This window comes from Heloderma suspectum, chromosome 6 (assembly GCF_057233095.1).
Source record: "Heloderma suspectum isolate Gila_16-S chromosome 6, 16-S_ref, whole genome shotgun sequence".
NCBI classification, from domain to species: domain Eukaryota; kingdom Metazoa; phylum Chordata; class Lepidosauria; order Squamata; family Helodermatidae; genus Heloderma; species Heloderma suspectum.
In genome coordinates this window covers 121,248,585-121,273,903 of record NC_139463.1, presented here as the reverse complement: position 1 = coordinate 121,273,903, position 25,319 = coordinate 121,248,585, and the positions used below count along the sequence as shown (strand labels likewise).

Sequence of the window (25,319 nt, the reverse complement as noted above, 5' to 3'; positions counted from 1 at the left end):
TTCTCCTTCTCCTTCTCCTTCGGATTCAAATTCTTATTCTTATTCTTATTCTTATTCTTATTCTTATTCTTATTCTTATTCTTAGTTGTATTCTTATTCCTATGCTTATTCTTATTTGTATTCTTATTGTTATTCTTATTCTTCCAAACTTACTCACTAGATCTTCTCCTTAGTTCCCAGGTACAGATGCCATTGCCTTTAAGGTGTGTAGAAACAGAAAGTAGTACACATCTTGATTAGGAGCACTTTGTAACCAATTGCCTTGCACTGAAACCCCTGAAGAAAATGTGAGACTGAAGTGTACATCTGTCATTCAAAACCATCTTCCAAACTAGAAAATGGAGAGCATTTAAGAGTGTGAAAACCATATTCAAATCAGCAAATGTCTGTTTTTGTGAAAAGCCTTTTCATCGCTGGCATTATCACGACATTTGGCACTCTACAATAAGATGTGTTCCCTTGGACTTTTCGCAGCTTCCTGGTGAGAGCCATTCAATCCCATGTTAACGAAGGAAGATGACTTCTTTGTGGATGTGCAAACAACAGTGAAAGTTCCTATGATGCACAGAGATGGCATGTTCAAGCACTACTACGACAGGGATCTGTCCTGCCAGGTGGTGCAGCTCCCTTACCAGGGCGACGCATCGGCACTGTTCATACTGCCCGACCTAGGGAAACTGGAGCAGGTGGAAGATGCTCTGGGGAAGGAAGTGTTGCTACGATGGCTGAATTCCTTGAGCCCACAGTAAGCCAGTGCGCTGTAGTAGATGTGATGCTAGATCCAGACTGGGCACTACCTCATTCCAGTCCCTACTTCTGGGGGACACTGAACCACTCCCCATCTCTCAGCCCAGCATACTTCAGAGTGCTTATGGTGCAGGACTAAATCAGAGGAATGGGGAACTGCCTGTTCAGCCCTGCTGTCCACGGAGGAAAGACCGTAGGAGGGGAGTTGGTCAGTGGGTGGGATGAGTAGGCACCAGTATGCCTGCAGAAAGCTCCTTGGGCTGATGAGAACCACTGGCGATGTTCTGTCTACCAGAAAGAGAAGCTCAAGCCTCGTCTCACAGAGGCATTCTGGTGGTGTTTTGGGACAGGCAAAGATCTGCCACATCCAAAGCTGACTTCCCATCTCAGGACAAACCCAGGTGGCGCTCCTTCCCTCTCTCTGCAGAGGTACTTTCTTTCCCTCCCTATGGATGCAGTCGGGGGCAGGGGACCTTTAAAAAATCAAGACCTGCTGGGGCTGTGGAGCGACCTCCCCAGCATTGCCTACCCTGCGGATCCCCCCTGGGATGAGACTTACCTGGGGCAGATGTTCCAGGCGGTGGTGGCTCTGGCGGCGGCTTCGGCAGCGGTGGCGGTGGCTGGTCTTCTGACCGGCTGCCGCTGCCACCATTTGCAGTCTGGAGGTTGTTGTTTTTTTTTTTTGCAGAGACTAAGACAGCCAAAAATAAGGAACGCAAATGGCGGCAGCCTTCGCCGCCACCATTTGCGTAAGTGGTTTTTTTGTGTTTGTATTTTTTTACCCAGAGCCCTCCGTGGCTAGAAATCTGGCTGCAGATGGCCCTGGCCTGGCTGGGCCTGGCCAGCTCCTCTGTGGAGATTCTGCGGAGCACAGCTGGCCGTGGAGGATTCCGGGGGTGGGAGGAACAGATCTCCTCCCCCCCGTCGAGGATTCCGGGGGGAGGGACGGAACACCTCCCCCCCATCATCAACATAATCCGCGGAAAGGTAAGTGACTTTTGTACATCCCTAACTTCCAAGGTTTTCTATGTCCGGTAGCTATGTTCTCGATGGGATATTAAGAAGATTGGGGATTACAGATGTATTCTCAGACCTTGCAGAGCTATCCGGAATTACTGGAGCACACAACCTGAAGGTTTCTGAGGTATGCCTCTTCACACTGATCACAACGGAATCACTGAACGAAATAATCCACATTGTCTTTCAGGTGAATGTTAGGCTCCAGGTACACTGGTGTCTCAAACTAAAAAAGGACGTGAGATGGGAACTAGAGTACTTGCATCTGACTCTGACGTCTGCTTCACACATGAAGTTATTCCCCATGAAATAAACAAAATGTGCACATCACCTTCCAAGTGGACAGAAGCGCATGAATTCCAAATGGTCATAGTGCACATTTTTGCATCCTGACATGTGTGGAAAGTTGCAAATGTTTTCTTCTAACCAGAAGTTGCCTACAAATATGTCATGTGTGAGGTAGCCATTAGGGAAGGTCACATGCACCTAAGCAGAGCCATGGAGATGAGCTGTATCATGCACCTTCCAAAGGGACAGAAGACACAATCTACAACTTATTCCACAATGTTGTGATTTCGCACACTTATCAAAATGCCCCCCTTTCCTCCCGTCCTCTATTGAGCATGGTGCATGATCGCAAGTCACTTACGCAGCAGTCCTTCGAGGAGATCCCTCCGGAGGACTTGCCATCCAGCCATAGTCCTCCCAGATCTCTCCACAATTCAAAAAGGAACTCCTCCTTCTCCGAGGAGCCCTGCCAGAGAAACCTACGGAACACCTACGGTTCTGCTCACAAGTCTGTACCAACTCTGTGATAGGAAAGGCTCAGTGCCTCACCCTGGTCCTGCAATCTTTCGATTGCAATGGCCACCTGCTCCAGGGCCCCACAGACATTGTTCAAGGTTGTGCACATGGAGACACATGTTTCTGAGTCAGAGCAGCAGTATTGCCACCTTCCGCTGATTAATGGAGGCCAACTATCGGTAGGGATGTACGAAAGTCACTTAATTTTTCAATGAGGTGATTTGCAGTGGGGGGGGGAGGCACTCCGCACCTCCCCTCAAAATCCTTCTTTGACTGGCTCCACTCTGCAGAGATTCCATGGAGCCTCCGGCCAGGGCCGCCCGCAGCCAGAAATCCAGCCGCTGGGCAACTTCCTTCCGGAAGAAAAACAAACAAAGCAGCATACGCAAATGGCGGCGGCTACAGTGGATAAAAATGGCGGCTGCGGCCGCCGGTCGAAAGACCAGCCGCTGCCACCACCGGACCTGCTGCCGGACTCGCCATCATCCAGAACATACGCCCCAGGTAAGCCTTGACCCAGGGGAAATCCACAGGGCGGGGCGGGCCATTCCACCATGAATTTCAGGGGGCCGAATGCCGATGGCTTTGGCCACACTGAAATCTGTGGAGGAATTCTCCGCCATCCCTAGCCATTGGTTAGAATGATTTGCTACAAGTTCGCCTCACTCTGTGATGTAAGCTGTGTGAGGCAGCTTAGGACTAGAATCCAAGTTAATACCATGCTTGGAATTTTTCAGTCTCTCCTCTGATTGCTCAAAAAAAATCGCCCCCTCACCATGGATTGGCTTTTAAAGCAAATGGCAAAAACATCAAATCCTTTTTGAGCCAATGTGGCAGGGAGGGTGGCATAGTGAGCAAATTTAGTGGAACAGGATGTGAGACAGGTCACTGGTTTAAGAAAAGGAAGCAGAGAGTAAATGGACCGTTCTCGCAGTGGTGGGATTTAAAAACTGCGGTTTTCCAAGGACCTGATTTGGGAACAGTGCTGCTTTTCCGCTTATTGGTGAATGACCTGGGCTGAAGTATGATCACTCAACTGGAAAGGTTGCTGACAACTCCAAACTATGCAGGGTGCTTAGAACAAAGTGCAATGGTGACGTGCTCTCTCAGATCTCTCTCAACACATGGGCATTAAATGGCCAATGCGGTTCAACACAAGAAAGTCTAAAGTGGTTCCATTGGGGCAACACATCCTAACTTCATATGCACACTGATGGGGTCTGACCTGCCTATGACTGACCTAGAGGGCTTGTTGGCACTGTGGTAGATAGCTCAGTGAATAGGACCCAGCACGTGGCTGCTGTGTAACAGCTGACTTCCATTGTATGGATCATTTAGCAGGGACATCAAATTCCAATTTCCAAAATCACGATGCCTTTCTATGAACCTCTGTTGTGAGAACACTTGGAATACGGTGTACAATTCTGATCACTGCTCCTTTAAAGGAGATGGTAGAGCTTGAGAAGTGAGAGGAATAGACAACCAAAATGATCAAAGTGCTGATGCAATGAAGCAAAGAGGAAAGTGATGATATTTGCCACTTTTTAGCTTTGGTGAATGAAGGCGGAGAAGACTGATATGCATAAAATGATGCAGGGTTTGGGGAAATGGCTAGGGAGACATTGTCCTTCCTAATTAATCAATTGAATTTGCTACTTCTAAGAGGCATTGATGGCTGCCAACATGGACTGCTGAAAAAGTGGATTAGACAAATTCATGGAAGATGATACCATCCCTGGCTTTTAGCCATACTGAACATATAATGACTCCCGTAAGAGAGGCAGTATGGCTCTCAGTGACACTTGCTGGGGAAGATGAGCTATTGAGCCACGCTTTGCTTAGCAAGGGGGGATTCTGTCAGATTCTCTTTCACCTGCATTTAATTTTTTGAGAACAGCTCACCCTAATATGAAGAACTTTGCACAGGTTTTTTAAAAAATCTTTTGGGAAACAAACCAAAATGAAATTGTCACCCATCTCCACCAGCCAGATGGAGTATGTAAAGGCCTTACCTGTCAGCCATATGGCTCTTAATGATCAGGAGCCTGGGATCCACACCCAGACATTTCTAACCTAGCCCAAGCTTTGCCTATTTTTGGCAAATGTGGCAACAGAATGCCGGGAATGCCAGGTGCTCTCCGATCTGGGCACTGAGCAGACCCAATTCGCTAAGCACTCAGGTGCGTTCCATGGCTCCATATCACGTCCTGGTTTGGAGAGTCATATTAAGAGATCATGGCAGTACAAGATAACAACGTATCAAAGTCTCCTAAGGCACTAGATGGATTCTTTAGCCTTGAAGGACCAGAACTGGACCATTTAATGAATCAGTGTCACTAGCCTATCACGATTCTTTCTTACTTCCTTTTCAGGCTATTCACAAAGCTTATTTGAATGTCCATGAAAATGGCACCGAAGCTGCAGGTACCAGAGTTGCTGAATTGGTTCCCAGGTCCCTTCCCCTTCCAATTAGATTTAATAGGCCATTCCTCCAGTTTATCCTTGATACAAGTAGCAGAAGCATCTTCTTGATGGGAAACGTCAGAAACCCTGTTGGTCCCTAATCACACAACTCATGTTCTTTTTGGTAAGCACACATTTTTTGCCACCTCAGTGCTGCCTAAATAAACAGCACATATGAAATATGCTTCATGTCAGTGAATTTATTGAGACAATGTAATATATATCTAAAATAATTATATACTGATGGGATGGGATGCTGTAGAACTGTTTTTCCCCTCCAGTACAAAATTCCTAATCAGTTTTATACATAATTAAAATAATCTATCTACATGTTTAATTCAGCAAGAAAATATGTAAGAAAATAAGAAAATATGTTTAGACCTCATCTGGAGTACTGTGTCCAGTTCTGGGCACCACACTTTAAGAAGGATGCAGACAAACTGGAGAGGGTCCAGAGGAGGGCAACAAAGATGATCAGGGGACTGGAAACAAAGCCCTATGAAGAGAGACTGAAAGAACTGGGTATGTTTAGCCTTGAGAAGAGAAGACTGAGGGGAGATATGACACTGCTCTTCAAGTCCTTGAAAGGTTGTCACAGAGAGGAAGGCCAGGATCTCTTCTCGATCCTCTCAGAGTGCAGGACACAGAATAATGGGCTCAAGTTAGAGGAAGCCAAATTCCGGCTGAACATCAGGAAAACCTTCCTGACTGTGAGAGCAATACAAAATGGAACCAATTACCTAGGGAGGTAGTGGGCTCTCCCACACTGGAGGCATTCAAGACGAGGCTGGACAGCCATCTGTCAGGGATGCTCTGACTTGGATTCCTTCATTGAGCAGGGGGTTAGACTCGATGGCCTTGTAGGCCTCTTCCAACCCTAGTATTCTGATTCTATGATTCTATGTTTCAGTAGATATGGCTTTTTAAGACCAAATATGACAAGAAGGAGGAGGAGGAGGAGGAGGAGGAGGAGACGAAGATGAAGACAAAAAACAAAACCCAATCATTCTAAGAAAAAAAGAATGCCAAATGTAAACTTCTGAGTGACAGAGGTCACTGTCACAGATGACTGGGTGACAGAGTGACAGAGGTCACTGTTGCACACGACTCAGGATTTGTCTCGCAGAACAGCACAAACTTTTCCGCAGGTTCAGAGGTGATGTAAGAATTTAGACATTTCGGCCTTCTCCAGTCCCCACCTGAGGGTATGTCCTTTTCACACTGGGTGTGGAGGCACATATCTCAAGATTTGTGGCATAAAAGATCACAAAACGAGCCCAACACTTTGGCATCTGTTCAGATGAGAATGAGAATGTCAGAATACATTGTCATGGAGCGCCTTGGCTCTACGATAAACTTCCTGTGGGGCACCTGCTTTTGGCAGGATGCACGTGGCCAGATTCTGGTTGCGGCACAGTCTTCCTTGGCATCAGGTGTTTGTCCTAGGCCAGAGAAGAGGGACAAGGTGTGGGAGGAGGATTGGCAGGGGGAAAGCTGAGCTCATAGAGCCCCAGAGCAGTTCTGATTCTGAGGAAGAGCAACAACCCGTGGGAGAGGAGCTCGCTCATCACTCACAGGCACAGCGGCAGGGAGAGATTCCTCCTGCCTGCATTCCTGATAGAGATAGTGATCTTGGCAGTGAGAGAGTGGGGGATGGGGTTTTGCTGGATGATCGCTGCAGACGCAGGGAGCGGCGCCAGATGGAGGGTGCCGAGAGGAGGCGTGCTGCCTGCTTGGTGCTCAAACAACCGTCATGCCCCGAGGACCCAAGGGTAAAAGGGAGGACCTCTCCATAGCCCATACGTTCAGAGTCTTCCCGCTCTTCTCCTTCAAATGAGGACTAACTGGCTTACCTGGAGCTTAGGCTACTCTGCTAACTACCCCAGTGCAGTTCCTTGCTTAGTTGCTGGTTATTAGCACCTGAAAGCGTCATTAAGTTGTAAAGGGAATAAAGACTTGGAAAGAATCCTTTTCATCTGTGTCTTGAGTTGGCTATTGGAGGGGACTGTAAGAGGCAGCTAGGGCGCTTCTGACAAGGATAGGAGCCTCTTGCTCATTTGTGTTGACAAGCAAAAATGCCTTCTGGATCTTGGAGAATCAGTAGTATATTGTGGCACAATAAGTGTTCATGGACAGGAGTCCAGTACACAGAAAGTTATTTTGAAAGATTTTGCACTTCCATGTAACTGGATAACAATGGAGCTTGCTGGAATAAAGGTGAGGGATCCCTGATGAGCACTGTTGCATCCGAACACCCCAGACTAGCAGGCTCTTTGCCCACGTGGGCTTCCCCTTCTGCTGCCTCCCTTGAATCTAGGGGTGGACGAAAGTCACTTACCTTTTCTCGCAGCTTGTTCGCGGTGGGGGGGAGCGCTTCACTGCTCCCCCTGCGAAGTTCAGGCCGGGGGGGGAGGCTTCCCGCCTCGCCCGGCCAAAATTCAGGCCGGGGGGGAGGCTTCCCGCCTCGCCCGGCCGAAATTCAGGCCGGGGGGGAGGCTTCCCGCCTCGCCCGGCCGAAATTCAGGCCGGGGAGGAGGCGCCTCGCCTCGCCTGGCCGCGAACGCGAAAGTTAAAAAAAAAACAAAAAAACACGCCCCCTGACAGGCTACGTGACGATTCACGTAGCCTATCACAGCTAGATCTGCAAAGTCAGCCGTGATAGGCTACGTGAATGACTTAAAAAAAAGTCACGGGTGACTTAAAAAAAAAAAAGCGCGTACGCGAATGGCGGCCCCCATAGGGAGCCGCCATTCACGTTCCTTATTTAGTTGCTGTAGTCTACGTAAATGTTTACATAGACTACGGCGAAAATAAGGGCAACGCAAATAGCATAAACAAATACCCTCCTCTCCCCTGCCCAGACATCCAAGTGGCTGAAACACCTTGAGTGCCTTCACTACCATGTACCTTGACTGTGAGTGTTGGGGCAGGGGGAGCCAGCATTTGCTGCTCCACCCAGGCCACAGAATCTCTTGGGACAGGCCGACATGGCTGCAGGGACAGATGGGGGTGGGGGGAGGCAGCTGAGATGTTTCAGGAAATAATCTTGAGCAGGGAAACAGCAGAAAGTACAGAGAGATCTGTGGATGGAGAAAATGTTCAGGATTGCATCAAATTTGCTGTGCAAAACAACAACAACAACAACCACAATAACCATGTGTTCTACAATCCTAGAAAGTCAAAGTACAGGAATAAAGTATTTGACATAAAGTGCTGAGACACCTTTGGTGATGGCTCTCTCTGCCTTATACAGTAATTGCACCATAGAGGATAGTGAGATGCAAGAAATCACCCTTCCTGAAAGGAAGAAGTTAAACAAGTCACTCCTACAAAGGGGTTTGTCTCACCATGCTACTATTTATTTTATTTTATTTTATTTTATTTTATTTCTTAAATTTATTAATCGCCCATCTGGCTAGTCACCCAGCTACTCTGGGCGATGTACAATAATAGAAACAGTTTAAAACAATAAAATTCTACCTTAAGAACATCATATTTCTCAAATTAGCCTAGGGATGGCGGAGAATTTCTCCCTGAAACTTCGGGGGGCCGAGCGCCAACGTGTTCGGCCCCCCGAACAAGTTTCGGGGAGAAATCCTCCGCACCCCCCCGCACCCCGCCCCACCCCCGAGACGGGACTTACCTTCCATGAATGTCCCTCCCGGCGGCGGGTCCGGCTGGCGGTTCATCTGGTGTTCGAGCGGGGTGGGAGCGGCAGCTGGTCTTTCGACCGGCTGCCGCCCCCGCCATTGCAATGAAAGAAGAAAAAAAAAACATCCCCTGATAGGCTACGTGACGATTCACGTACCCTATCACGGCTAGATTTGCAAAGTCAGCCGTGATAGGCTACGTGAATCGTCACGTAGCCTATCACGGGTGACTTAAAAAAAAAAAAAAAAAGTGTGTACGGATAATGGCAGCCCCCATAGGGAGCCGCCATTCCCGTTCCTTATTTGGTGGCTGTAGTCTACGTAAATGTTTACGTAGACTACGGCGAAAATAAGGGCAATGCTATTTGCGTTGCCCTTATTTTCGCTGTAGTCTACGTAAACATTTACGTAGACTACAGCAACTAAATAAGGAACGCGAATGGTGGCTCCCTATGGGGGCCGCCATTCGCGTACGCGCTTTTTTTTTTTTTAAAGTCACCCGTGATTGGCTACGTGACGATTGACGTAGCCTATCATGGCTGACTTTCCAGATCTAGCCATGATAGGCTACGTGAATCGTCACGTAGCCTATCAGGGGACTTTTTTTTTTTTTTAACTTTCGTGTTTGCGGCCGGGCGAGGCGGGAAGCCTCCTTCCCGGCCTGAATTTCGGCCGGGCGAGAAGGGAAGCCTCCCCCCCCGGCCTGAACTTCGCGGGGGGAGCAGCGAAGCGCTCCCCCCCACCGCAAACAAGCTGCGAGAAAAGGTAAGGGACTTTCGTCCACCCCTAAATTAGCCTAACACACCCCAAAAGCCTGCCTGAACAACCACGCTCATGCCACAGCCCAGCAGCAGCCATAAGAACAGCTGGAGGCGCCGCCGGACCAGGTAGGCTCCATTCCGGGGAGATTCCACAGGGTGGCAGGGGGGATTGCCCTGTTCTGCCATGGAGTCTGGGGGGCCGGATTCTAAAGGATCCGGCCTCACGGGAGTCCCTGGCAGAATTCTCCAACATCCCTATGTACTACCGATGGGAGCAGATGGTTGGGAAGGCAGGGGAGCAGCCGCCGTATCAGATGGAGTTGGTACAGGACTGTGTGGCTCACAGCTGGCAACTCAGCCTCCATGGACAACTGGGAGTCTACACCAGGTCAACATCCCCCAACCACCTCTTCTCTCCCACCAAAAGTACCTCGGTCTTGTCAGGGTGCAGCTTCAGCTTATTCCATGCCATCCAGCTACTCACCATCTCCCGACATTTGGACAGGGATTCTACGGCCAACCTTGGCAAACATTTGAACGAGAGGTAGAGCTGCGCGTCATCCGCATATTGAGGTCACCGCTATAGCACAATGTCACAATAGTGCTATTGCACAATACTTGACAAGCGAGAAGGGGAGATGGGTATTCCTGGACAAATGTGCAATAGTGCCAAAGTGAGATAGTGGTTCTAAAGAGGGAGAAAAAAAATAGGGGGAATTGGGCACAGCTTGGGGAAGGGTTCTCCTCAGAAGTTACTCCCATTGTGGTGAATGAGGCTTCTTCCCTCAATATCCATCCTGTGTTGTTTTTAGGGATGTACGAAAGTCACTTACCTTTTCGAAGGGTGACATTCGTGGTGGAGGGGAGGTACTCCATCCCTTCCCCCAAAATTCTCTCTGGCCGGCTCCGCTCCGCAGAGATTCCGCAGAGCCACCGGCCTGGAGGGACGCAAACGGCGGCAGCCGTAGCTGCCGCCATTTGCGTCCCTGTATTTTGCGGTGATAGGCTACGTAAATATTTATGTAGCCTTTCATGGCAAAAAATTAAATAAAAACAAACAAAACAAAACAATATTTACATAGCCTATTATGGCAAAACAAAAGGGGGGAACACAAGTGGTGGCCACTATGCCATTTGCGCCCCCCCTCTTTTGCTGTAATAGCCTACGTAAATATACGTAGGCTATCATGGCCAAAAAAAAAAGGGGGAACGGAAATGGCAGCTGCCGTAGCCGCCGCCATTTGCATTCCCTTTGTTTTGCCATGATAGGCTACATAAATACTTACGCAGCCTATCATGGCTTCCGCAGGGACGCAATGGCAGCAGGTATATCTCCCATTTTACGGGGCGGGGGGCTTTGTTTTGCCATGAATTTTGGGGGGCCGAATGCACTGGCATTCGGGCTCACTGAGATCTGTGGTGGAATTCTCTGATATCCCTAGGCCAGAAAGGCTCTTAACTGGCTACCAAGCCCAACTATTAATGGAGGGGGGGCATAGAATGAGAAACAGTGTGATTTTTGTCAATATTTTTGTCATTTTTGTTCAATTTCCCTGATGTTTGTTGGGAGACAAATTCTGCAAAACATGGCTGCTGCAGGAAATTCCTGACTTATGAGGCAGATAATTTCCTCCTTCAGAAAATAGAGGTAGGAACTCGAGGATCAGCTATCCTTCACTTGATCCTGACCAACAGAAATGACTTAGTGGGTCAAGTAGCAGTCAGTTACAGGAACTCTGGAGGAAAGCGACCATGTTACACTTGAGTTCATAGTTCTAAAGGAAGCAAAAGCCAACTGTAGCCAAACCCATATCCTGGATTTCAGGAAAGCTGTTTTTAATACACTCAGAAGAATGATCAGGAAGGTCCTGTGACAAGTGACCCTAATGAGAAAAGGAGTCCAAGATGGATGCGAGTTTTTAAAGAAGGGAATTCTCAAGGCACAATTACAAACAATCCCAACAAAACAAAAAGGCGGAAGACAACAGAAGAAGCCAATGTGGAATCCAGCCCCCAGAATCCATGGCGGAATGGCCTCCTGCCCCCCGCCCCCCTGTGGAATGCCCCTGGGACTGCACTTAGCTGAAGCGGATTCGGTGGTGGCGGTGGTGGATTTGGCAGCCGCGGCGATGGCTGGTCTCCTGGCCAGCCGCAGCAGGGCTGCAGCCGCCGCCATTGCCATCCGGGCACCATGACAGGCTAAGTAAGAATTTACGTAGCCTGTCACGGCTAACGTAAAACAAAAAACAAAAACATGCGTGGCCTATTTTTCGCCATTTTATCTTACGTGAATATTTACGTAGGATAAGTCGACGAAAAATAGGCCACGCAAATGGAGGTCGCCGTAGCTGCCGCCATTTGTGTATGCTGTGTGTGTGTGTGTTTTTTATATTAACCGTCATAGGCTACGTAAATTCTTATATAGCCTATCACGGCTGTCTAGCTGAACGCAAATCCGGCTGCGGATGGCCCAGGCTGGCTGCTCCGCAGCCTGGCCATGGAGCGGAGCCGGCCGTCGAGGATTCCGGGGGGAGGACCTGATTGCCTCCCCCCCCCGTCAAGGATTCCACGAGGAGGGATGGAGCAAAGGTAAGTGAGTTTCGTATAGAGATGGCGGAGAATTTCTCCCCGAATCTTCAGGAGGCCGAGCGCCGTCGCATTCGGCCCCCCGAAGTTGGTTGGGAAATTCTCCGCCGGCCCCCCACCCCCCCGGGACGGGACTTACCTTCGGCGAATGTCTCTCTCAGCGGAGGGTCCTGGCGGCGGTTTGGCAGCGGTTCGTCGCGGACGGGGGCTTTGGCCGGTCTCCCGACCAGCTGCCGCTGCTGCCATTGCAAAAAAAAAAAAAAAAACTAAAGTAAAAAAAACCCAACAACACCCGTGATAGGCTACGTAACGATTTACGTAGCCTATCATGGCTAGATTTCCAGACTTGATCCTGACCAACAGAAATGACTTAGTGGGTCAAGTAGCAGTTCAGAAACTCTGGAGGAAAGCAACTTGAGTACATAGTTCTAAAGGAAGCAAAAGCCGAGTGTAGCCAAACCCGTACCCTGGATTTCAGGAAAGCTGATTTTAATACACTCAGAAGAATGATCAGGAAGGTCCCATGACAAGCGACTCTAACGAGAAAAGGAGTCCAAGATGGGTGGGAGTTTTTAAAGAAGGAAATTCTCAAGGTACAGTTACAAACAATTCCAAGAAGAAGAAAAGGTGGAAGACAACAGAAGAAGCCCATGTGGCTTCACAAAAAGCTAAGAGATGACCTGAAAACAAAAGTGGACACATATAGGAAGTGGAAGGCAGGCCAAGCAACAAAGGACAAGTACAGGCAGGAAGCACAGAATTGCAGGGATGGCATCAGGAAGGCTAAAGCGGGGAATGAGCTGAGATGAAATTCTCACCTAAATCTCTCGGTAGAAATCTGGGCGCAGGACCGTGTCCCAGCATCTGCCCTAGAGAGTGCACGTGTGTCTTGAGGATCTAAACTGGGAAACTAGGCAAATCTGGGTGTGTTTTGAATAGATCACGAGTGGTGTTTCCACAAAGTTTTAGGGTGGTATCATATTAATTTTCATCTCAAAGTGTTCTATTTAAACAATGATATATGCTCCAAAGCAGAGGGTATTACTGAAAGCGAAGCATACAGAACTGGAGTCTCCATCTTATTTTAAGATTCCACTTATTACTTTCATTATAATTACTGTTCTTCTTGTTGTTGTTGTTGTTACTGTTATTGTTCTTTCTATACTGCCCAATAGCGGATGCTGTCTGGGAGATTCACAACAATAAATTAACAGTACAGTGAAATGCCACATTAGAAACAATATAAAGCCACATTATAATAAAACTTGATGTTCTTCTTAAAGTTACAAACTTAAAAACAATTAAACAGCTAAATACAATTTGAATTCAATTTTGATAAGAGACCTGTCCAAGAGAGCCAAGGTAAGGTCCCCATCATTTCCCATTAAATGCCATTAAATGCCATTAAATGCCATTAAATGCCATTAAATGCCATTAAATGCCTTGGCATAGAGGGCAGTCTTCACCTGGCACCAAAAAGAGGACAGGGTTGTTGCCAGGTGGGCCTCACTGGGGAGCTCATTCCACAGTTGGGAGGCCACCACTGAGAAGACCCTGTCCTTTGCTGGAAGCTTCCAAGCCTGCTTCAGATGAAGCACTCAGAGGAAGGCCCCAGAGGTTGATCGTAGGGTCTAGGTATGTTCATGTTGAGGGAGGTGTTCCATCAGGTATTGCTCTCCCAAGCGCTGTTAAGCTTTGTAGGTTAAAACCAACACCTTGATTCAGGCTCAGAAGCATACAGGAAGCCAATGCAAACAGGCCAGAATTGTGTTACGTGCTCAGGAAAGCAAAGCAAACACTAAACTTCAAGCATGGGAGGAGGGATGACTAACTATAATCCTAACAGAAGAGAAACGGGTTTTAAAATTTCTTTTTCATTTATTTAGGGAAAAGAGAACAAGGAAGGGAGATCTCACACACACACACACACACACACACACACAAACACATTCAAAGTAGTGGCAAACTGTTGTTTGAGAGACTACTGAAAAGGGGTGTGTGTCAGGGCTCAGGGGCAAGATAAGCAACTGAAGTGACAATTTCTGGGGTTTGAAATGAACAAACACCAAGAATGAATGGCAAACCTATTAAAGAAGGTAGGGGTGGGGTGGGGTGGGGAGGGGAGACACTAACATGAGCTTTCTTCTCGGCTTAGTTCTTCCAAAGGAGAGTGGGAAAGGTAAGGTGTTCTCTGCCATGCTTGGGAGAGGCTGGGGCAGTTGCTCTCGGTGGCCACAGCAGAGGCAGGGTTGGATTGGAGCTGAGAGAGAACTGCCATCGGGCTTCCCCCATGGCCCATTGGCCTCATCCATTCTAGCTACCGCCATCGCCACCACCACGATTGCACACACGGGCAGCTCATCAGGGCAGCGGGGGCTGTTGAAACATCAGGCGGCTTGCACACCCGAATGGTTTGTCTCGCCCCCCATCCCAGGGTGGGTTCACCCCACTTTGGAGACCACTGCTCCAGCTTCTAGTCATCTCCAGTAACACCACCTCTCTCACAATCAGCAAAAGGAGGCTGACTCACAGCAAAGTTCCCACCTCCTCCTCCGTGTACTCTCACCTTCCCCATTCCTCCTCATCTTCTGCCAGGTGGCCGGATCGCTCTCAAATTGATTTGTTTGGCACCTCTCTTTACTCTCGCCTCCCCCTCCCCCTCCCCGTATTCTGTCCAGTGGCCGGATCTCTCTCAGACTGATACATTTGGCACCTCGGTCTCCTCTCACCTTCCCCCCCTCCATCCTCATCTTCTGCCCAATGTTGGATCTCTCTCAGACTGATACGTTTGGCACCTCCGACTCCTCTCGCCTTCCCTCTGCCCTCCTTCTCCTCCTGCCCATTCACGTCATCTGAAACAATTTGATGCATTTTGGAGACAGCAAGCTTGAGCTGCTCAAAATGCAGAAGAGCTACGCATCTCTGCGGTTGACGAGGCACCTTGTGGAGGAGGCACTTTGCTCCGTGGTGCCTCGGTGCTGGTCTGATCCACTTCATATCGCAAAGAAGGAGGCATTCCAAATCAGCCCTCTTTGACTTGTTATTCAAGATTCATACCGAAGTGGTGCACAACTGAAGCAACCTCATGATAATCTACAGGCAAAGTCAGCATTGGCTGGGCAATCTTCAGAGAGGGCAAATTGCTGTGGCCTTCACTGGGAGGCTGATGTCCCTGAACCTCATGTGGTGAAAGCACAGTGAGTGAAAGCATCGAGGCTGGCAAGGAGCAAACCGAGATAGAAATTAGACATTGTGTTCCTCTCAGAGTAATCTGTAAAGAAAGAATGGCAGTCTCCGTTTCTGTTTATAATGATCTCATTTAAGAGGTTTATATTGTACCATTCCAATGGCAGACAACGTTAATTTCTTCTTGATCTCTCTTGTTGTCTTCAGGTACTTCTCCCTGTGGGCTTGATTGTCTGCATGGGTTTCTGAGGAGATATCCAACGGAGGGCCCAAACTTGAAGCTGGGGATTATTCATTCTCAATTAGCCTTTCGAAACAATAGAAAGAAAGAAAGAAAGAAAGAAAGAAAGAAAGAAAGAAAGAAAGAAGACACCCCTGCTTCTCTTTTAGGCAGAATAATGGGAACAAAGTGATCTTGCTGTACTGTGAATACTTTTACTGATGAGTGTAACATAAGGGAAGCTGCACCTCCATCCCCATGAAGTAGAACAGGCCACAAGACCCACTGTCTTGTCTCTTTAGGGTTTCTGTTGCCACCACCCATGTGGTTAATAAGTCTTGGCCTGGAAATTTAGGAATCAAGACCATTGAGTCCAACCCCCTGCTCTATGCAGGAATCCAAGTCAGAGCATCCCCGACAGATGGCTGTTCAGCCTCATCCTGAATGCCTCCAGTGTGGGAGAGCTCACTACCTCTCCAGGTCATTGGTTCAATTCTCGCATTGCCCTTAAATTTAGGAGGTTTCTCGTGATGTTCAGCTAGAATCTGGCTTTCTGTCACTTGAACCCATGATTCCGTGTCCTGCATTCTGGGATGATCGAGAAGAGACCCTGGCCTTCCTCTCTGTGACAACCTTTCATGTACTTGAAGAGTGCTATCCTATCTCCCCTCTGTCTTCTCTAAGGCTAAACATGCCCAGTTCTTTCAGTCTCTCTTCACAGGGCTTTGTTTCTGGTCCCCTCATCATCTTTGTAGCCCTCCTCTGAAGCCTCTCCAGTTGTTCTCGTTCCTTCTTCAAGTGTGGTGCCCAGAACTGGACACAGTACTCCAGAAGAGGCCTAACCAATGCTGAGTAGAGGGGAACTAGGACTTCCAAGGACTTGGAAGTTATGCTTCTATTAATGCAGCCCAAAAGAACATTCACCCTTTTTTCAGCGATATCCCACTGTTGGCTCATATTCAGCTTGTCATCTATGACAATTCCAAGATCCTTCTCGCTTGTAGGGTTGTTGAGCCACATATACCCCATCTTGTAACTGTGCCTTTGGTTTCTTTTCCCTAGGTGCAGAACTTGGCACTTATCCCGATTCAGTTTCATTCTGTTGTTTTCTGTCCAGTGCTCCAGCCTATCAAGATCACTTTGAATTTTGTTTCTGTCTTCCAAGGTATCAGTTATCCTGCCCAATTTTGTGTGGTCTGCAAATTTGATCAGCATTCCCTGCACCTCCTCCTGCAAGGCATTACTAAAAATGTTGAAGAGCACTGGGGCCAGGACTGAGCCCTGTGGCACCTCTCCCATTACCTCTCCCCAGTTTGAGAAGATCCCAGTGATGAGCACTCTTTGAGTCTGACCCTGTAGCCAACTGTGGATCCACCTGATGGTTGCTTCATGTAGCCCACTTTGAGCTAGTTTGCTCATCAGGATATCATGTGGACCTTTGTGAAAACCTTGCTGAAGTCGAGGTATGTTATGTCCACAGCACTCCCACAGTCCACAAGGGAGGTGACCTGATCACAAAATGAGATCAGATGTGCTTACAGATGGATTGCTTTATCACCCGCTCCAGAATTTTCCCAAGGATTGATGTCAGACTGATGGGTCTGGAGTTCCCAGGTTCCTCCTTTTTACCCTTTTTGAAGAAGGGAACAACATTAGCCCATCTCCAGTCATCTGACACTTCACCCGTTCTGCATGACTGCTCAAAGATCATAGACACTGGTTCTGAGAGTTCTTCTGTCAGTTCCCTCATTACTCGAGGATGCAGTTCACTTGGTCCTGGAGATCTGAACTCCTTCAAAGTCAGAGAGCCAGTGTGGTGTAGTGGCAAGAGTGTTCGACTAGGATCTGGGAGATCCGGGTTCTAGTCCCCACTCGGCCATGGAAGCTCACTGGGTGACTTTGGGCCAGTCACAGACTCTCAGCCCAATCCACCTCACAGGGTTGTTGTTGTGAGGATAAAATGGAGAGGAGGAGGATCATGTAAGCCACCTTGTGTTCCTTGCAAGAGGAAAAAAGGCGGGGTATAAATGAAATAAATAAATAAATAAATAGGTGCTCCTTGACCATATGCCTATCGATCTCAAGCTGCAATCCTGCCCCTTCAGTCTGCATTCGGCATTTGCCATGGGGCTCATAGAGCTTCTCTTGGGAGAAGACAGAGCCGAAGTAGGAATTGAGCTCTTCTGCCTTTGCTGTGTCATCTGCGATCGTTTTGCTATCCTCAGTGAATAGATGAACCAACAGTTCTTTCCTCTGTCTTTTACTATGCACGTATCAGAAGAAAGCCAATTTGTTGCTTTTAGCATCTCTCACTAACCTCACCTCATTCTCAGATTTAGCCTTCCTGACGCCATCCCTGCAATTCTGTGCTACCTGCCCGTATTCCTCCTTCGTAGGTTGGCCTTTCTTCCACTTCCTATATGTCTCCATTTATGTTTTCATGTCATCTCTAAGCTTTTTGTGAAACCACCTTGGCTTCTTTTGTTGTCTTCCGCCTTTGTTCTTCTTGGCATTCGTTGCAACAGACCCATTAGAATTTCTCTTTCTAAAAACTCCCACCCATCTTGGACTCCTTTTCCCATTAGAGTCGCTTTCCATGGGACCTGACTTATCACTGTTCTGAGTTCATTATAGTCAGCTTTTCTAAAATCCAGGAGATGGGTTTGGCTACACTTGGCTTTTGCTCCCGTTAGAACCAAGAACTCAAGTATAACATGGTCCCTTTCGCCCAGAGTTCCCATAAGAGCTAACTTATACACTAAGTCATCTCTGCTGGTTGGGATCAAGTCAAGAAGAGCCGATATTTGAGTTTCTTCCTCCATTTTCTGCCAGAGGAAGTTATCAGCAACACAAGTCAGGCATTTCTTGGAAGCACCACTTTTGGCAGAATTTGTCTGCCAACAAATATCGGGGAAATGGAAGCCCCCCATTACGACTACATGTCGCTTCCTTGAAACACTGGGGATTTGCTTTTCAAAAGTGTCATCCTCCTCTTCTCCTTGATTGGGTGGCCGGTAGTAGACTCTGACCACCCTGCTCCTTTTCTTCTTTGCTCCATTTATTTTAACCCAGATGCTCTCGATGGGCCTACCAAGCTCATCCTCCTGTCCTTCTGTGCAGAGAGGGTTTTTCTAACATATAGTGCAACTCCACCTCCCTTTCTGATCCTTCTGTTCATTTTGAACAAATTATATCCTTCAATTGCTGTATTCCAGTCAGGGGAGTCATCCCCCCAAGTTTCAGTTACACCTATCAAAGTCGAATTCCCCTCCAATGTTAAGAGTTCAGATTGGTTCTGTTTATTTCCTGTACCCTGGGCATTAATATATAGACCACGACGACCAGGTGCTTTATGGTCTGGCTTTCTTCCTGCATGTTTCTGAAGACTTTTTTTGGGTGCTATTAGAGCTGTTCTCTCTGTTGTGGTGGAGAAGCTTTCGTTCATTGTTACCCCCAACTTTATGTCTCCCTTCTAGGGGTGGACGAAAGTCCCTTACCTGTCCTCGAAGGACATTCGCGGTGGGGGGGAGGCGCTTTGCTGCTCCCCCCGTGACGTTCAGGCCGGGGCGGAGGCTTCCCGCCTCGCCCCAGCCGAAATACAGGCCGGGGAGGAGGCTTCCCGCCTCGCCCTGCCGCGAACGCGAAAGTTTGTTTTTTAAAAAAAAAACGCCCCCTGATAGGCTACGTGACGATTAACGTAGCCTATCACGGCTAGATCTGCAAATTCAGCCGTGATAGGCTACGTCAATCGTCATGTAGCCTATCACGGGTGACTTAAAAAAAAAAAAAGCGTGTACGCTAATGGCGTCCCCCATAGGGAGCCGCCATTCGCGTTCCTTATTTAGTCGCTGTAGTCTACGTAAATGTTTACGTAGACTACGGCGAAAATAAGGGCAACGCAAATAGCGTTGCCCTTATTTTCGCCGTAGTCTACGTAAATCTTTACGTAGACTACAGCGACCAAATAAGGAACGGGAATGGCGGCTCCCTATGGGGGCCGCCATTATCCGTACACACTTTTTTTTTTTTTTAAGTCACCCGTGATAGGCTACGTGACGATTGACGTAGCCTATCACGGCTGACTTTGCAAATCTAGCCCTGATAGGCTACGTGAATCATCACGTAGCCTATCAGGGGGCGTTTTTTCTTTCTTTCATTGCAATGGCGGCAGCCGGTCAAAAGACCGGCTGCCGCTCCCGCCCCGCTCGAACACCCGCAGAACCGCCAGCTGGACCCGCCACCAGGAGGGACATTCGGCGAAGGTAAGTCCCGTCCCGGCGGCGGGTGCGGGGGGCGGGGGGGTTGGAGGATTTCTCCCCGAAACTTGTTCGGGGGGCCAAACACATTGGCACTCGGCCCCCCGAAGTTTCAGGGAGAAATTCTCCGCCAACCCTACTCCCTTCCCCGTAGGATTCAGTTTAAAGCCCTCCTGATGAACCTCTTCAAGCTGGAGCCAAAGACATACTTTCCAGCCCTGGTGATGTGCAACCCATCCTTTGCCATCAGTCCATCTTACAGGAAGTCTAGCCCGTCATCCCAGAATACAAATGTCTCACATCGGCACCAGTCATTCGTCCCCAGTCATTCCCAGTCATTCACGATTCCATGAGGCCCCGAGCAGCACAGATTGCCCTTTCCCAGAACCCCCAGAACTGGAGGGGTGCAGTTTGTACATCACTAACTACAGACAGAGGTCTCTGGACACATATTTGGATATTTGGATAGCATATAATGATACATATGCTTGACTGTTAGTGGAGTTCGGCACTGGGGCCGACAGAACAGCAGCATAGAAGGGGCAACAGCAAGAAAGTGCATCCAGCAGCTATTTCTGATGCAACGACATACTCTTAAAAAAAAATAATAAAAAAAAAGTGTTGTGGACAGGGGACATTGGTTTTCCTGACTGGGGGGAGATGTTCAAGGTTCTTCTGAACTGCGGCGGGGATCAGCATCTTTGAAGACATCTATTTCTCAGACTGGTGCTGTCTGTGGTAGGGAAACAAAGCAAATGTTCATATGTAGCCACACTATTGTACTTTGGGCCCTTGAATCCAGGTATGAAAAAGAATATTCCATGATGCTAGGAGGAGGCCTGTTTCCTAATGGGACAGATGAACAGCGGCCAGGAAAGTCCACATGCTGAATTGAATGCACTAAGAAACAAGGCAGTTAAACCCCCATGGAAGCTAGGCTGAACAGGCGACTTAGGGAACACCGGAGAAGGTGGGAGCAGAAGATTCAGAACCAACATTCCAATGCAGTCAGGAATGAAATACACTCGCAGAGTTTTTGCAAGCAAAACATCATCCTAGGTTTATTAGTTTGATTTCAAGAGGGCAGCCCAGTCAGTCAAACCGATCCAGGGCCAAAGGGCATGCACTCAAAATGGTTACTGAGAGGAATGAAATGCTTTCTAGATACACAGTAGGTGCAGGAGCAATCACAGGCAAGCTCACTGAGTGTGAGGATGAAGTGTCTCCACCCCGTGACCAAGTGTCAAGGGAAAGGGAAGCCCACTCCTGAGTTCAGCGGCACCCATCCAGGCTCAGCAAGAGGGCAAGGTGGCGTGGCCAGTCGACCCTCCCCGCGTCCCTTGTGCTTGTAGCAGTGTGGGGGCTGGGCAGAAGTCCTGGGGGTCTGCTAGTGGGAAGGGCTCATGACCCAGAGGGAGGAAACTCATTTCCTGAAGGCAAGGTTGCAGAAAAGGAGAACCTGTGAAAGGCAGGGAGGTGTGCAGATGAGACCTTCAGGGCTATGATAGCAGCATGCCAATATCACCATTACAGTTCTTCTGCATTTGTGAAGAATGAGTTTTTCAGGGAAGGAGAGTGTCACTCTGAGACAGGGATCCAATCTTCAGAGGACAGACAGACATCCTATGCCCTGGGATATGTGTCTACAGGAAGGGTGGTGGTGGTCAAGGCAGTGGAAGATTTAGACAGTAGAGAAGCAAGATGGGGAAATGTTATGAGGAGATCCTGGAATCCAAATGGAAATTGCAAGCTACCTCAGTGTCTGTTTCAGGAAAACTACTTGAAAGGACTGTGAAAGAAAGATAGAATTTCTTATAGAAAGACAATTCCTGATGAAGAAGAATCAATATGGCTTTTGAAAAGGTGATGCGTCTCTCGCAAACGTTACAGAGAGCTTTGGCAATAATCTCCAAGCATCTTGGAGAGAACTAACCCTCTTGATGACCCCTTTAGCATCCTTTCCACTGGTTTCCCACAGTGTTTTTGCAGAGCCATGTTAGGCTACTGTGGCTGCTGCAGGGAGTCCTTGCATCTGGCAGGGCCCTGTCCACTTATATCATGCTGATGGTGGTTTGTATATTCTGTTTATCCTAGTGATGTCAGTGGGAGGTAACCTCCAGAATCAGAGTTCTTGGGAGTGCAAGCCTTGTGTCTTCATTGAAGCCAAAGCCCTCAGGAAGCAAATGCTTGGACGTATGGAATGCCTCTTGCCCTGGTTTCTATTTCAGGACTCAGATCATAGAATAGTAGTATAGTAGGGTTGGAAGGGGCCTACAAGGCCATTGAGTCCAACCCCCATTTGCCTTAGGAAATGCAAATGCATCTGCCTTTGCATTTCCCAAGAGCTCCATGATATTACATTGCATTCTATCTCAGTAGAAGAGAACATAGTGCCCTGAGCTGTTCCTGTGTAAAACAATGACTCTTGACCAATATGTGTTGTTCTGGGACCACTTCTCTCAGTTTCATGTTCACTGGAGAAAACACAGTCCTCTGCAAAGCCATGTCATTGAACAAATGGACTGGACAAAGACCTCTACTGTTTCAACAAAAGAACACCTCTGAATGATAGGGGAATTGCAAATCATCATTTTTCTGATGTGAACATGAACGTGGTGTGCCTTCTACATTAATCTGAACTTGATTTGTTGACGAAACGTACTGTGTTTTGTGACTTGTGAGTGTAGCCCCTTTGTGAGCGGAGATGGGTCAAAGAAGAATCAAGCAACAAGGCTTGGGTTGGAAATTGGGCCACATTTATTGAAAACATCTGCAAAGGGGCACCTAGGACGGGCACCTGACTGTGCCAGCGACTAGCTGGCACTTCTTGGGCGAAAACACACACAGCCTGAGGTGTGGCGTTGATCTCGCCACCCCTCCGGACTGCCCCTTCTGGGGGAGGTAGTGGTTCCCCTTTCACTCCAACCCAGTGCCACACAACACCTGGGTGAGTGAGGAGGAATGGTCTCCCAGGCAACCCTTATCCCCCCACCGAGCCGCACAACCCGTTCGGGGGGCCTCAGGCATCACCTGTCACCATAAGGTGGCTCTGCATGCACACCATCCCTAATCTCTTTCTGCTTTTGCCCATCCTAGCTGCCACAGGAGTCAAAAGGAACTTCCTGCAGGCCCCTTTGCAGATCACACAGAAATATGTTATTCTCTCCATGAGACAGGTGGACACCGTCCTGCCTATAACTCTCACACCTTGTCCACAGAATTTCCTGGTGCGTGGTGCATCCATCACCCCATTCGCATAGGCCATAAGCCATTTCTCAGATCACTTTCCGATGTGCCCTGCCAATGGCAATGTCATTCCAAGCCTTCCAATTGATGCATGGGAGCAGTGAGGACCGCAATAAGGCTACTTCTGGCCAGGTATGCCGCATCACCTTCACCTTAACCAAGGCCGTACGATCAGATCCTTGCTTGGCTCACAGCCCAAGTTGTTCCCTGCCACTTTCAGCCTCTGGAACTGCGGAGGAAGACTGCCAAAACTTTGGTGGAACAGGGTGAGGAGTAGGGACTCCCACCATATGCCTCATCTGCGAAGCCAGTGGATCGTAACATGTCGTGGTGACGGAAGCTGAAATCCGAAATTGATGTAAAAGCCCTTTGTGCAGCTCAAAGCATCATACTGTGCCCACATAAGAGCACCCATCCCGGTGCAGGTCAACTCCGCTGGTCAAGGAGTAAGAACTTTAGGGCAAGGGAAGGAAAAACTTGTGTCAGGAAGAAGCAAAGAACTTGCGAACGCAAGGCCGGAACACTTTGAAGCGCCATCTTCCAACTGCCATAACGTGCCTGTGAGAGGGACATACAGTGGCAGCCATGGAGACCGCTCCAATGCAAAAGGAGTAGGTTTTGAACTGAGAATCACCTAGGCCTAGCAGGGTAAAGCTGAGGTAGAAAAGGAGAAACTGTGAGAGGCAGGAAGCTTTGTGGATGAAATCTTCAGGGCTGTGATAGCAGCGTTCCAATTTCACCATAACAGTTCTTCTGCATTTGTGAAGAATGTGGGTTTCAGGGAAGGAGGGTGTTGCTTCAAGAAAGCAATGCCTGAGAAGGGACCCATTCTTCAGAGGACAGACAGACATCCTATGCCCTGGGGGATATGTGTCTAAAGGCAGGGTGGTGGTGGTCAAGGCAGTGGAAGATTTAGTCAGTAGAGAAGCATTATGGGAAAATGTTATGAGGAGATCCTGGAATCCAAATGGAAGTTGCAAGCCACCTCAGTGTCTGTTTCAGGAAAACTACTTGAAAGGACTGTGAAAGAAAGGAAAAATTTCTTATAGAAAGACAATTCCTGATGAGGAAGAATCAATATGGCTTTTAAAAAGGTGATGTGTCTCTCGAGAACATTACAGGGACCTTTGGCAATGATCTCCAAGCATCTTGGAGAGAACTAACCTGCTTGATGACCCCTTTAGCATCCTTTCCACTGGTTTCCCTCAGAGTTTTTGCAGAGCCATGTTAGTCTACTGTGGCTGCTGCAGGGAGTCCTCGCATCTGGCAGGGCCCTGTCCACTTATATCATGCTGACGGTGGTTTGTATATTCCGGTTATCCTAGTGATTTTAGTGGGAAGTAACCTCCAGAATCAGAGTTCTTGGGAGTGCAAGCCTTGTGTCTTCAATGAAGCCGAAGCCCTCAGGAAGCAAATGCTTGGACGTGTGGAATGCCTCTTGCCCTGGTTTCTATTTCAGGACGCAGATGGAGCATCTGCCTTTGCATTTCCTAAGAGCTCCATGATATTGTATTGCATTCTATCTCAGGGGAAGAGAACATAGTGCCCTGAGCTGTTCCTGTGAAAAACAATGACTCTTGACCAATATGTGTTGTTCTGGGACCACTTCTCTCAGTTTCATGTTCACTGGAGAAAACACAGTCCTCTGCAAAGCCACGTCATTAAATGGACTGGACAAAGACCTTTACTGTTTCAACAGAAGAACACCTCTGAATGATAGGGGAATTGCAAATCATCATTTTTCTGATGTGAACATGAACGTGGTGTGCCTTCTACATTAATCTGAACTTGGTTTGTTGACAAAACGTATTGTGTTTCGTGACTTGTGAGTGTAGCCCCTTTGCTAGCGTAGTTGGGTCAAAGAAGAGTCAAGCAACAAGGCTTGGGTTGGAAATTGGGCCACATTTATTGAAAACATCTGCAAAGGGGCACCTAGGACTGGCAGCTGACTGTGCCAGCGACTAGCTGGCACTTCTTGGGTGAAAACACACCCAGTCTGAGGGGTGGCGTCGATCTCGCCACCCCTCTAGACTGCCCCTTCTGGGGAGCTAGCACTTCCCTTGTCACCCCCAACCCGGTGCCACACAACACCTAGGTGAATGAGGAGGAATGGTCTCCCAGGCAACCCTTATCCCCCCGCCCAGCCTCACAACCCATTCGGGGGGCCTCAGGCGTCACCTGTCACCATAAGGTGGCTCTGCATGCACACCATCCCTAATCTCTTTCTGCTTTTGCCCGTCCTAGCCACCACAGGATTCACAAGGAACTTCCCGCAGTCCCCTTTGCAGATCAGGCAGAAATATGTTATTCCCTCCATGAGGCAGGTGGACACCGTCCTGCCTATAACTCTCACACCTTGTCCACAGAATTTCCTGGTGCGTGG

The 25,319-nt window shown here is 48.4% G+C and overlaps 1 protein-coding gene across 3 annotated transcripts; it reads left to right on the top strand.

Annotated features, from left to right (window-relative positions):
- Positions 1-474: 474 nt before the first annotated feature.
- LOC146342926 (uncharacterized) lies at positions 475-5,215 on the top strand. Of its 3 annotated transcripts, none has more exons than XM_084806392.1 (4): positions 475-745; positions 1,534-1,734; positions 2,859-3,072; positions 4,941-5,215. In XM_084806392.1, the coding sequence occupies exons 1-4, from the start codon at positions 722-724 to the stop codon at positions 4,970-4,972; spliced, it is 471 nt and encodes a 156-aa protein (XP_084662518.1). In that variant the 5' UTR covers positions 475-721; the 3' UTR covers positions 4,973-5,215. The 3 variants fall into 3 exon arrangements, 2 of the variants coding, with proteins under 2 accessions (XP_084662518.1, XP_084662517.1); XM_084806391.1 differs by having other exon boundaries at positions 560-1,176; XR_014783962.1 differs by lacking the exon at positions 475-745 and having other exon boundaries at positions 1,602-1,734; positions 1,955-3,072.
- The last annotated feature ends 20,104 nt before the right edge of the window (positions 5,216-25,319 follow it).

What these genes read in the sequence shown, in the direction of transcription:
- LOC146342926 (XM_084806391.1), top strand. Translation starts at nt 1,027, where the DNA reads ATGTTCTGTCTACCAGAAAGAGAAGCTCAAGCCTCGTCTCACAGAGGC. An exon ending in TCAACATAATCCGCGGAAAG is followed by an intron (nt 1,735 to 2,858) that starts GTAAGTGACTTT and finishes TCCACTCTGCAG; the next exon opens with AGATTCCATGGAGCCTCCGG. An exon ending in ATCCAGAACATACGCCCCAG is followed by an intron (nt 3,073 to 4,940) that starts GTAAGCCTTGAC and finishes CTTCCTTTTCAG; the next exon opens with GCTATTCACAAAGCTTATTT.